The following is a 13,827-nucleotide window of genomic DNA, read 5'->3' as shown; positions in this document are numbered from 1 at the left end:
CATCTTCTGTATTGTAATTATCTACTTTCCAGCTTCTAACTTTGGCATACTGTTTTTGTTTGCCGTGCTGGGGACTATGCCTTACACAGGCAAGTGCTCCGCCAGGACCTGCTTCCAGTCCTGGTCTAAGTGTAAACTAAGGATGTAGAAATATACAAATATATATAAAAGGTTGGTTTGTAGCAGTGGCACCTACTCCTGTTAGCAATATAAAACAACATTTCCCCATGCAGTCACTAGACAAAGCACAAGCAATTCTCAAGATATGAACATCCACCTTACGGGGACAGTATAAGCTAGCAGGACTCTGACGTTTTTAGGGCATATTTCTGATGATAGAATAATAAAACTCACTCCCTGTAATGCCTGCCTCCCTCACCCTTGCCAGGGGTTGCACCATTGTTAACCAAAAACCACTGATAATACAGTTTTTTCAAGTATAATACCCTGGGCCCAAATGTACTGCTCAGAAATAGCCTACTATTTCTGATATAATAGCAATCTTGCCTGCCCAATCTAAGCAGAAGTATGAAGACGGTGGCTGGGGCCAGAGACATGCTTTCCTGGCCTGGGAGGATGCTGTCTTAACTCTGCACAGGGGCCAAATGGAGTTAAAGACGGGGTAAGTGGGTACCTTGTTTCTCAGGGCTGGGTCTGCCCCTGCCTCCAGGAGCAGGGCCACTGTCTTAATATTCCCACTGAGCACGGCTGCGTGGAGTGCAGACGTTCCGTTCTAGGAGAAAAGGACAGCGTGTGTCAGGAGGGAGCTCACAGCCATCAGCACATAGCTTGGCTTTCAGCTAATCCATCTGCATGATGAGACTGTCAGCCTTACTCATCCTTATCTTCCCTTGTACTTTTCAAAGTCCATTTGGGAGTGGTGGCGTAAACCTGTAATCCCAGTACTTGGGAGGCTGAGTCAAGAGGATTGCAGATTCAAGGCCAGTCTCTGGCAACTTAGTGAGACCTTGTTTCAAATAAAAAGGACTGGGGGGGTGTAGCTCAGAGGTACAATGCCACTGAGTTCAATCCTCAGTACCCCCCCACCCACCCACAAAAGCCGGGCGTGGTGGCACAGGTTTATAATCTCAGCATTTGGGAGGTGGAGATTGAGGGTTGTGATTTGCTGCAGACAGTCTCAGCTACTTAGTGAGGCCCTTTGCAACTCAGTGAGACGCTGTTTCAAAATAACGAATAAAAAGTAGGGCTGGGGGTGTAGCTTTGAGGTAGAATGCCCCTGGTTTCCATCTCCTGTATTTCAAAAAATAAGCAAATAAATTGTGGAAGCCAGGCGTGGTGGCTCACACTTATAATCCCAGCATTTGGGAAGTTGAGACAGGAGGATCACAGTTCTCAGATAGCCTCAGCTACTACTTGGCGAGGCCCTTTGTAACTCAGTGAGACCCTGTTTCAAAATAAAGAATATAAAATAGAGCTGGGGGTGTAGTTCGGGGGTAGAATGCCCCTGGGTTTCATCCCTAGTACTGCAAACAAACAAACAAACAAAAACAAAACAAAACAAAAAACAAGGCACAGCCACCCCCAGTATAATGTTCCCAATACATAGCTGATGGTCAGCATAAATACGGCCAATGTCCTTTTGCAAATGAAACAAGACTGCATGTGACTTCATGGTCATGCAGACAGTTTTATATACTCTAGGACTTTCTGTAAAGAACTCAACAACGCTGTGCCAATTTTTTTTTTTTTAAGGGCACATATATGGTGTGTATGTATATTTTACTGGAGGTTGACCAGAGGTAGAATGCCCCTAGAGCTACACCCCCAGCCTTTTTCCATTTTGAAACAAGGTCATCCTAAATTGCTGAGACTGGCCTCAAAACTGTGACCCTCGTGTCTCAGCCCCCCAAGTGCTGGAATTGCAGGCATGCCCAGCTTCACGTGTCTACATCTTAACCAACCTATCAGTTTTACCTATTGGCAACACAGCTAGGAATTAAAAGTCCAAAAAAGAACTGTTTGAAATAAGACTGGCTTGCCGGGTGTGGTGGCACATGCTTGTAATCCCAGCATTCGGGAGGCTGAGACCGGAGGATCGGGGTTCGCGAACAGCCTCAGCTACTTAGTGAGGCCCTCTGCAACTCAGTGAGACCCAATTTCAAAAGAAAGAATAAAAAAATAGGGCAGGGGATGTAGCTCGGAGGTCGAATGCCCCTGAGTTCCATCCTCAGACCGGCAAAAAAAAAAAAAAAAAAAAAAAAGAAAGAAAGAAAAAGAAAAGAAAAAAAAAATAAGACTGGCTAATGCAAAATCTACTTCTAAACTTCCTTCCTTTTGTCCATAGAGTTTACTTTCAAGGATGGTTTATTTCTACTTTACAAACAATTTTTAACAAGTGCAGCTTTCTGGCTTCCAAGTTCATGAAAGATTAGAAGTAACACATTTCCAGGAGAGGGGAGAGGGGCCAACACACTGACAACAGCAGTTTGTATTAGCTGACCTCAAGAATGGAGTCTGAAAATAGAAAGGGCAGATAGGAAGTATCGAAAAAGCATCTGGGGGTCATTCAAGGGCAAGGAGGTTGTACACACACCGCGCCCTAAGAGCACAGCCCTCTGGCTGCTAAGCCATTCTACCAATTTAGAACAGATTTGTCAGTCTATACTTAAGAAAACAAGAGAGTAGTTGTACCTACAGTCAGCAAAGTCCAGCCTGTGGGGCAGATCTATCTCGCTGCCTGTTTTTTTTTTTTTTTTTTTTTTTTTTTTTTGGTACTGGGGATTGAACCCATGGGTGGTCCTACCTTGGAGCTATATCCCCAGCCCAATATTATCTTATTATTTATTTATTTATTTGGTGGTACTGGGGTTCCTGGAAGCCCTTCTACTGCTGGGCTACACTCCCTGACCGAATATATATACACATACATATATAAATAAATATATATTTTTTATTTTTATTTTTTTATTTTTATTTTTTTTGAAACAGGGTCTCTTAAGCCAGCGTGGCTGGCTCTGAACCAGCGCGATCCTCCTGTCTCTGCCTCTCAAGCGCGGGGATTACAAGCGTGCGCCACCAGGCCCAGCCCTATATTATCTTAAATAAATTCTTTTGAAACAAAATCTAAATTGCTAAAGCTGACCGCGAATGTGCAATCTTCCCATCTTAGCCTCCCAAGTACTGGGATTACAAGTGTGCACCACTGCACCCAGCTCCACTGCCGATTTTTCTATGTTCTGAAAACTAAGAATTGTTTTTGATTTTTAAATGACTACATAAAGGTCAATAGGAAAGGAATATTTTGTAATGTGAAAATATAAATTTCATAAGTATACTGTCTGTAGCAAATGAAGTTCTATATGAATGTAACATGTTCTTTTTATTATTATTTTTTCTGGCTTTTTTTTTGTTGTTGTTGTTGTTGCCATGGCAGAATTGAGCAGCTGGATAGAAACTGAGTGGTCCACAAAAACTAAAATATTTACTCTTTGACCTTTACAGAACAAGTATGTTGACCCCTGGTGTATAGAATGGTTTAGAAATATTTTAATATAGCTGGGCATGGTGGCACATGCTTATAATCTCAGTACTTGGGATCTGAGACAGGAGGATCTTAGGTTGGAAGACATCCTCAGCAACTTAGTAAGACTCTTTGAAAATAAAAATAAAATAGGGCTGAGGATACTCCCAGAGGTTCAATCCCCAGTACCACAAAAACAAACAAACAAAAAAAACTATTTTAATACAGAATGATGAAAACTCACCAAAGAGCTTTTAGGCCTGTTTTCTTAAAGAATCAAGTCTCAAGAAAGACATATTGTCTGACATTTTCAGGTGTTTAAAGCTAATTTTTTTTTTCATTTTGGTAGTACTGAAGATTGATGCCAGGGGTGTTCTAACCTCTGAGTTACACCTCAAGCCTTATTTTATTTTTTACTTTGAAATAGCACCTCACTAAATTGCTGCAAGCCTCGCTAAGTAGCTGAGGCTGGCCGCAAACCTGCGATCCTCCTCTCTCAGCCTCCCAAGTACTGGGATTACAGGTGTGCAGCATCACCCCAATGTCTTCCTCGATTACAAAAATCTTCCAAATAATATCAATATGGTTTACTTTCTAATTTAGCAATTTCATGATTACTGTCTATTACCCCCCCCACCCGAAATCTAGATATTGGCAAGCTGTTTGCTTTATTTATTTATTTATTTATTTATTTATTTATGGTGGTTCTGGGGATGGAACCCAGGGGCTTTGTACCTCTGGGCTACACTCCCAGACCTATTTTCTATTTGGAAACAGGATCTCACTAAGTTGCTGAGGCTGGCTTTGAACCTGTGCGATCCTCCTGTCTCAGCCTCCCAAGTACTAGGATTACAAGTGTGTGCCATCATGCCCGGCAAGGCTATTTGCTAAAAAAACAAACAAACAAAAAAACCCAAAAAACCCACCACTTTTCCATTTCTTCCAGTGTTCATGGGTCTCCATCAACAAGAAGATGGATGAGTGTGTTTTCAAGAATCCACCAACCATTCTAATTATACCCATATTCTACCGCAGTGCCCAATATGGACTTGGTTTCTAACCTGTTTCCTTTGTGTTTATTATTTATTTTTTTTTTTTGCGGTACTGGGGTGGACCCCCAGCCCTATTTTTAAGTCTTTTTCTTTTTTTTCTTTTCTTTTTTCTTTTTTTATTGGTGCACTGTATTCATACATCATAATGGGATAAAAAAAAAAAAAACTTTTGTGGACATACATGCACACATCACCCAGTCAGCCCCTACCCGATCCCCACCCCGTTCCCTCCCCATCCCTCCTTCCCATGCTTGGCTTAGTGGTTGACATCTAGTATTATAGCAATGTATCCTAAATTAACAATGGTATTCTCACATAACAGTTTCATTTGTCTGATACCAAGCTTTTGATGACTTAAAGATAACATTTCAGTATTTCTTTTTGCTTTCTTTCTTACCAGAGAATATTTTTTTCTTTTTTTTTAAGGTGAAACTATCATACATTTATTTATTTATTTTTCAGAAAAAAAATCTATCCTAATATGGAATATGGACTCTAGATACCCAAAACGATCTCAAAAAAGAACAAAGCTAGAAGATGTATATTTTCTGATTTCAAACCATATAAAGCTACAATAATTGAAACAGTGTAGTACTGTTGTAAAGGCATATATATAAACCACTGGAGTTAAATAAAAGCCTAGAGATAAATTCTTCCATATATTGTCAAGTTATTTTTGACAAGGTTTCCACGAACATTTGGTGGTGGAAATAATAATCTTTTAACTAAATATTGTTGAAAAATAATAATTACATGGAAAAGAATAAAATTGGACCCTTACCTAATCCTATATACAAATATTAACTCAAAAAAGGTAAAAGACCTAAATATAAATCTTAAGACTATAAACTTTTAGAAGAAAATCTGGGTCATAAAACCTCACAACATTGAAATTGGCAATGATTTCTTGGATATGATTTCAATGGCACAGGCAACTGAAGTGTAAACAAACTCCCTAAAAAATAAAAAAATATTGTATATCCAAAGACAATGTAAACACAGTTAAAAGTTACTGACAGAATGGGATAAAATATTCTCAAATGCTATATCTGATGGTATATTAATATTCCAAATAGAAATCCTAAAAATTAGGAACAATAAAAGCAAACAATACAATTTAGAGATATGTAAAAGACTAACATAAATAATGAATCTCCACAGATAACCAATCTTAGTTGTCTGTTGGATGGAAAATCTTGTTTCTCTGGTTCTGGTGTGTGTTACCTATTTCTTCTTTGTAGTGAATCTCTTTGAGTATTTTCGCTAGTGCTGGTTTTGAAGACATAAATTCCTTCAGTTTCTGTTTGTCATGGAAGCTTCTTATTTTCCCATTTAATTTGATAGATAATTTTTCTGGGTAGGAAATTTTTGGCTGGAAGTTGTTTTCTTTCAGAGTTTGGAATATGTTACTCCAAGCCCTTCTGGCTTTCATGACTTGGTTTGGGAAGTCTGGAGTGATTCTAATTGGTTCGCCTCTGAATGTCACTTGGCCCTTTGTTGTTGTTGCCTTTAAGATTCTCTGCTTGGCTTCCACATTGGTCATTTTGACAATTATGTGACGTGGGGATCCTCTTCTCCGATCCTGTCTAAAGGGAGTTCTATAAGTTTCCTGGACCTGTGTATCGACCTCTTGCTCTATGTTTGGAAATTTTTCTATTACTTCCTTGAAGAGATTGTTGATCCCTTTGGTTTCACTTTCTTTTCCCTCCTCTATTCCAATTATTCTTAGGTTAGCTCTCTTAAAATGGGCCCATATTTCTTCAATGTCAGATTCCTGCTGTCGGATTTTTTTTTTTTTTTTCTGAATTAGAAACTATGAATTCGTTTTTGGAGTGATCATCTTCTAGGAGCGAGATTGTATTCTCCATGTGGTCTAATCGGTTGTTTGTACTTTGAATTGAGGCCTTTACTTCATTAATTGCATCCTTTATATCTCTTTGGCTCTCTCTGAATTCTTTTTGAAACACCTCTATTATTTCTACAGTTATTTTCCTGATTTGATCTTCTAGAAATCTCTGAATTTCTGTTTTATCGGGTTCTGATGTTGTGGGGTTGTGAGCATTCATTGCTCCATTGTTATTCCTCTTTCCCATGATTTTGGAAGTTTGTGCCTTCTCTGTGTTCTTCCCTTGAGTCACTACGACTTCACTTAAGGTGCTGTGGATCTTGAGTCTGTGGTATCTCGGTCCCACTACTCCTTTACTGGGTTGTATGGCAGAGTCTCAGACCCAGGGAGTCAATCGAGGCTGCTTTAGACCATGGGGGGGGGGTGCCAGGTTGGGCGTTCTCCTATGGTGTGATATCTCTGCCACCGCCACTCCCCCACTGAGTCAAGTCCCTGGAAGTACCGTACTGGAATTTCTCCTCTAGGGGCCGCAATTTGATTCACTGTTGTTGAGTGTGCCGATGGAGCTATACTGGACTTGGTGAATTTGCTGCTGCTGCCACCGGTGGCAATATGCCACCGCTGCCACGCCCTCAGCTGTGAGGCTGGCATATTTCTTCTCTGGTTTTGAGCTCTGCTCTGGGTCCCTGCAGGGTGTGCTGAGCCCAGCCCTTGGGAGCTTTAGATGCTCCCTGTGCTGAAAAATCTGCCGAATTCCACCCGGCTGATCCGCAGCAGCTCACCTCGGCTCGCTGTCCGCCACTCCTCTCTGGAGCCTGGTGGGCTGTTGAGTGCGTTGGTCTGGTGATGTCTGGTGAACTCGACGCTGCCGCCGGCAGTATGGTGCTGCTGCCGTGTCCTTGGGCGTGAGGCCGGCGTATCTCCTCTCTGGCTCTGAGCTCCGTTCTGAGTCCCCCTCCTCTCTGGGGCCTGGTGCTGCAAGGGAAGATGGCGCCTGCGCCGTTCTGCGCCGCGGCTCCGGCTGCAGCACTGTGGTCTGGTTTCTTTCTGGTGTCTTGTTTTCCCAGCCCTCTTTTTCTCTGTCCCATGTAATTACATTTTTTGTTTCTCTGCTGATGGTGTTTTCTGGCTATGAAAAGCACTGATTTTGTGGTAATAGAGATTGGTTGTTAGCGGGGCTCGTAAGCCCCGCATTTCTATGTCGATTTCTTCCTTCTTTTTCTTTTTCTTTCTTTCTTTCTTTCTTTCTTTCTTTCTTTCTTTCTTTTTTCTTTTTTTTTCTTTTTTCTTTTTTTTGGTGGTACTGGGGTTCCTGGAAACTCTTCTACCTCCGGGTTATACTCCCATACCTATTTTTTTATATTTTTATTTGGAAACAGGGTCTCCTAAACCAGCAAAGCTGGCTTCGAACCTACGCAATCCTCCTGTCTCCACCTCCCAAGCATGGGAATTACAGGCACGAGTCACCACTCCTAGGAGTAAGTCTTTATTTTTGAAACAGGGTCTCACTGAGTTGCAAAGGGTCTCGCTAAGTAGCTGAGGCTGTCCGCGAACTGCAATCCTTCCTTTATTTTAATTTTAATTTAATTTAATCTTTTGTAGTACTGGGGATTGAACCCAGGGACATTCTACCTCTGAGCTACATATCAGCCCTATCTTATTTAATTTTTTTAAGCAGGGCGTTGCTGTTTGATGAGAGTTTCATTGCTTCCTGAGGCTGTCCTCCAACCTGTCATCCTTCTGTCTCAGCCTCCCAAGTAGTGGGATTCTAGGTGTGCTTCCCACCCTGCTAACCTGTCTCCTTTATACATTGGCATCATTTCTCCGTAGGTCTTACCTTCAAAAGCCCGAGAGTGGGTGAGAATTTAAGCAACTCTTCTATCACGTCATTATAGCCTTTATTGGCTGCTTTTAACAATGCGGTAGTGCCGTCCTAAACAGAGAGTGAAAAGTAAAAGTTGATTATTAACATGTGTTTGTGTTGGCTGAGAACTAAATGTCATTTAAGAACTGAGAGTACAGTTTGCTTGCCAGACACGGGCAAAATGTGTAAATGGAGCACGAATCAGCAATGTCTCAATGTCTCAATGTCTCAATGTCAGCAATGTCTCAATCCAGGATCGGTTTAGAGCATGTTAGGCAGCTGTTTCTGCATGAAAGAATGAGACACAGTATGTGACTGCTGGCATTATCTTAGAAGCCTGCGGTAAGGAATTCATTCTAGTCCCTTAGAACAATGAGTCAGGGACAGGGGGAATTTAAAGAGCATATTTTTAGGGTATTGATGGACCCAAGAGGCATTCTCTGCCGTTCATGACTTAGCACAAATTAGCTGTCTTTAATCATTTAAATTATTGTTGAACTGTACTACCTTTTTAAAAATTCATATGACCTTGCCTTAGCCTGCCCTACATATCTATTTGCCTCTGATGGGCGGAAGCAAGGGACTAGGTTAAATCTGGTAAAAAAAAAAAAAATGGAAAGACAAACTCAAAAATTAATATTATGCCTCTGCCGTCATTTTTAGTTCAAGAAGAGATTTTCACTTTTTTTTTTTTTTTTTTTTTTAGGTTTCCTGCCGTAACTCATCAATTGCTGTTGTTATAGAAAGGGTTAGCGCCAGAACAGGCCCCATCTCAGCCTGCCCCGGCCTTATGTGGCATCAGGAAGACGGACGGTGGGATTAGGACACTTTTTAAGTCTAGAGTCAGAGATGGTGAGAAGAGCCGAGAGTGTGGCGGTGCATGCCTTCGTAACCCCAGGACTTGGTAGGATGAGACAGGGGGATCACCGGTTCATGGCCAGTCTCAGCAATTTAGTGAGTGGGGCCCTAGGCAACTTAGCGAGTCTCTGTTGTTAAATAAAAGGTAAAATAGGAGCAGGGCGTGGTGGCGCACGCTTGTAATCCCCACGTTTGGGAGGCTGAGACAGGAGGATCGCGCAGGTTCGAAGCCAGCCTCAGCTGGCTTAAGAGACTCTTGTTTCCAAATAAAATATAAAATAGGTCTGGGTGTGTAGCCCAGAGGTAGAAGGTCCCTGGGTTCCATCTCCAGTACCACCAAAAGGATAAGAAGAAAAAAAGAGGTAAAATAGGTCTGGGGTATAGCTCAGAGGTAGGATGCCCTTGGGTTCCCCTTGTTACCCCCCCCCCTCCTACACACCCACACACAAGAGATGGTGTGAAAAGAAATAATAAAGAGAGCGGGAGAGAGGACAGCCCGTGGTTGGGAAGGTGCCTTCGGAGTTTTCTTTTCTGGGCGTAGACCTGGCGAGCGAAAGGTGGGTCACAGAAGCAAAGGTGCAGTAAACGCGCCAGGAGGAATTAGGTGACGTGGGCAGAGGCCAGTGTGGACCGGGCCTGGAGGACTGCGGCCGAGGGGCAGAGGGCCCTGCCTGACCCCGCCATAGATCCGGGCTGGCCCCCAGGCCGGCGGCCAAGTTAGAGCCCCACCCCGGCTGCCCAGAGGCCATCCTAGGCGGAGTGGTGGGAGAGCCAGCCACTGCTAAAAGTCCATGGAGCCGGAATGACTTTGTTTTCCTGATGAAGAGCAGGTGCAGATGGGGGGCAGCAGGCGAGCTGCAGGCCGAGCCCCTCCCCGGCGCCCCCTGGCGGCCGGCCCCGCACTCACGTTGCGCGCGGCGTCGCGGTCCGCTCCACGCAGCAGCATCACGCGCACCACCTCGCTGTGGCCCATCTGGGACGCGATCCACAGGGGCGCCGTCCCGTCCTGCGGGAGAGGAGGCGGCAGCGTGAGGGGCCTGCAGGCTCGACCCACCTGGAACAAGGCTCCCAAACCCAGGACCCTGGAGAGGACGTTCTGCGTGCATCCCTCCAAGCTCCAGAGAGGAGGTGCCCTTAACCCACCCACAGACTACTCGAGGAGCTGCCAAGGGCCACTGTTGGATTTATAAAAACAGACATTTTAGGACTGGATGTGTGTGTGTGTGTGTGTGTGTGTGTGTGTGTGTGTGTGTATTGGGGATTGAACCCATGGGCATTCTACTTCTGAGCTACACCTCTGCCCCCCCCCTCCCCCGGTACTGAGGATGGAATCCAAGGGCATTCTACCTCCGAGCTACACCCCCAGCCCTATTTTTTATTCTTTATTTTGAATAGTGTCTCACTGAGTTGCAAAAGGCCTCAATAAGTAGTAGCTGAGGCTGTTCACGAACCACCATCCTCCTGTCTCAGCCTCCCAAATGCTGAGATTACAAGTGTGCACCACCACGCCTGGCTCTCACCCCTGCCCTTTTTAAATTTTATTTTATTTTATTTTATTTTGTTTGTTTGTTTAGAAACGGGTCTCAGTAGGTTGCTGAGAATATCGCTTAGTTGCTGAGGCCAATTTTGAACCTGCCATCTTCCTGCTCAGTCTCCCAAGTACTGGGATTACAAGGCAGGTGCCACTGTGGGCTAGGGCTGGGTCTTTGACCTTAGACAGTGGTACAGACTTTGTGGAAGGCTGTGGGTGCCTTGCTCAGAAGGTACAGCAGGCAGCGGAGCACCCAGGCAGAACCAAATTCCACACACCTGGAGAGAAGCCAGCCTGTCCTTAGCTTACTGGGACCCCAGCCATCAATTTCTTTCCTTTCCTGGTGGGTCCCCTTCAGGTGCGCTCAGAACACCCTGCCTAGCTGAGGCCCTTTGTGCGCCAGATGTAGTGAGAAGTTTTCTATGAAGTGGGGTCAGAGAACTCAAGACACTTCTCTTATTCTCTTCTGCTGTCCAGAATCCCCTTCAACCACTTCATAGGAAGTCTTTTATTTCATGTTTTTTATTTATTTATTTATTTATTTATTTTTGGTGGTACTGGGGTTCCTGGAAGCCCTTCTATCTCCGGGCTACACTCCCAGACCTATTTTTACATTTTTATTTGGAAACAGGGTCTCCTAAGCCAGCGCGCGCGGCTAGCTTCGAACCTGCGCGATCCTCCTGTCTCTGCCTCCCAAGCGCGGGGATTACAAGCGTGCGCCACCACGCCCGGCTCATGTTTTTTATTTTTATTTATTCACTTATTTATTTTGTGTGTGTGGTACTGGAGATAGAACGCAGTGGCTTTCTCCCTCTGGGCTATACTCCTAGACTATTTTGAATTTTTTTGGAAACAGGGTCTCACAAAGTTGCTAAGAGCCTCACTAAGTAGCTGCGGCTGGCTTTGAACCTGCGTGATCCTCCTGTCTCAGCCTTCCAAGCGCGGGGATTACAAGCGTGCGCCACCACGCCTGGCAACATCATGTTTTAAGCGCCCTGGGTTCATCTTATGTGGCAGGTGACATGGCGTCTCCTAGGAGGGGCGAATGCTGACTCGCTAAGCAGGACATTTTTGTTGATATGTCCTCACATCATCCCCCAACATCTCTTATTCTGTGAACATGTGGCCATGACGCTAAGACATGATGCTAAGACAGTAACTCCAGAGAGGAAAAGGTGACCTATCCAAGGGGCTTAGGGTTTGGCAGTCAGACGGTTCTCACCAGAGGGAATGGAAAAGGGAGAAGCGTCTAGTGCAGGAGGGAGAAACGAGAGAGACGGAGAAGTGACCCCACTTTGTGAAGAAGTGTCACTGGCAGGCCTCTCTGTTGCTCCGTGTTACTCAAGTGCGCTTATTTCCCTGCTGACCTAAATGTCCCATTGTTTTAAGATGTGCCTGGCAGCCTCTTGCTTATCCTGTCCCTCTACTTACAGAAATTCTCATTGTCCTGCTTAACCCAGCTATAACAACCTAACTCCCCTGGAGTCCCCCAGCAACAATTAACAACCACGCCTCCCCTGCCCCATAGAAGCTCCTCTTAAACAACCTATATAAGCTCCTAGTCTGTAAGTGGACGCAAGCTCCAACCTGTCCTGGAGACCCTCCTCCCAGGTTTTATCCTAATAAAGCCTGTACCCCTGTTGAGCCATCTCTAGTCTCCTTCCTCCTGAACCTTTCCGTTCCCACATTCCCCTATCCCTCTGGGTTGAATTTTGGCGGCGGCGGCGGCGGCGGTGGTGGTGGTGGTGGTGGTGGTGGTGGTGTGTGTGTGTGTGTGTGTGTGTGTGTGTGTGTGTGTGTATGAGGTAAGTAAATTAAAGGTGGTAGAAACACCCAGATAAGTTATGAGGAACTCTGGATGGCACAAGACTTTCTTTTCTTGGGTTGGAGTCCTGGGCAATTGTAAGCCCTTTAGAGAAGCCTATTCTCAGCTAATGCCTAAGATATAGAAGACAAATGATGGTGGGAATTGTCTGGGACACTGGACCGAGAGAGCTTCCAGCCTCCATGGCCCATGGCCACCTGGCATCTGGGTATCCAGGACTCCCTGTCTACCTGTGGGAATTCAGAAGTGCTGGGGAAGCAGTGACCTGGAGTCAGCCTGCGTTTGTGAGGACAAGGCGGCTGAGAGATGTGGCTTCATGAGCAGAGACCATGGCAGGGCCAGCACCATGGAGGGGCCAGCTACATCCTTGGGTACCATGGTGTCCTTTGGACCAGAAAGGCCAGCAGAGAGTTCAGATAGGAATCTCCTTAAGCCCCACCCCAATGCCTGGTTAAAGTCCAACCTCTGATAAAGTAGTCACTTTGGAGAGAAGTTGCAAGAGGAGGGAGCAGGATCCAGAATTGGGTAAACTTAACCTCTGAGGTCTTGGTAGTAACAGAGACCCAAGCCAGATAAGATTGGTTTATCTTTCACTGGGGATGGGTGCTGAAGAGCAAGATGAGGCAGTTACAGGATATTAAGTTACATTTTCTGCTGCAGTGTGTAATTTCAACCAGAGCCTACTAGCCAAAGCAGGCACAGGATTTATTATCCCTGCTGCCCTCCCAAAGAGACAAAGGGCAAGAACACTGGGGTGGTGGCCGATGGCAAGCTGAAGGCACAGGAGGATCTGGGGTGCTGGGAGGCAGTCAGCAGGTGTCGGCACCTTCATCTTGGAAGAGGCAGCCTTATGTCCTTCATAATTTTCCTGGGGTCTCATGGAAATATTCTTGAATCTGAATATTATATATTTTTGGAGAATTGTTATTTGTACTTAAAGTACAAGTGAAGGTATTAGCTATCATCTACAAAGCACTTCCACATTCTTCAAGTTGATTCTCCCAATTCAGGATTGAATCAATCATTTATTCAGCCAATCAACCAACAATTATTAAGAATCTTAATAAGCAATTAAGCACTGACTGAGGCAGAATACTAAAAATAAGACATGGTCTCTGTTCTCAGAGGAACCCAGTCTAGAGGAGGGGAGATGTGGAAATTTCTGTATGATCGCAGTGCTACAAAAATATTTTGTATGGACAAAAATATATGCAATGAACCAGGAGGGGGCTCTCTTACTGGCTGGGATCAGCTTCACAGATGGGGCGATATCTGAACTGGGTCTTCAAGGAAGAACAGGACATTGCCAGATGAAGAGGGAAAAGGTCATTCCAGAGAGAAGGCACACAAGATAGCGTCACGGTGGTTTG

General features: G+C 44.6%; 1 protein-coding gene across 1 annotated transcript in view; it reads right to left on the bottom strand.

Moving 5' to 3' along the window:
- Positions 1-13,827, bottom strand: part of ANKRD29 (ankyrin repeat domain 29) — a gene marked incomplete at both ends in the record, with an annotated part of 56,624 nt that overhangs the window by 1,801 nt on the left and 40,996 nt on the right. The window contains 3 exons of the mRNA XM_080714713.1: positions 635-733; positions 8,217-8,312; positions 10,009-10,107. Of these exons, the coding sequence (XP_080570839.1) occupies positions 635-733; positions 8,217-8,312; positions 10,009-10,107 (294 nt within the window). The remainder of the gene's footprint in view (positions 1-634; positions 734-8,216; positions 8,313-10,008; positions 10,108-13,827) is intronic.

This window comes from Muscardinus avellanarius (assembly GCF_963383645.1).
Source record: "Muscardinus avellanarius genome assembly, chromosome: 17".
Taxonomy (NCBI): Eukaryota; Metazoa; Chordata; class Mammalia; order Rodentia; family Gliridae; genus Muscardinus; species Muscardinus avellanarius.
The sequence above is the reverse complement of the archived record's forward strand: the minus strand, read 5'-3'. Positions and strand labels throughout refer to the sequence as shown.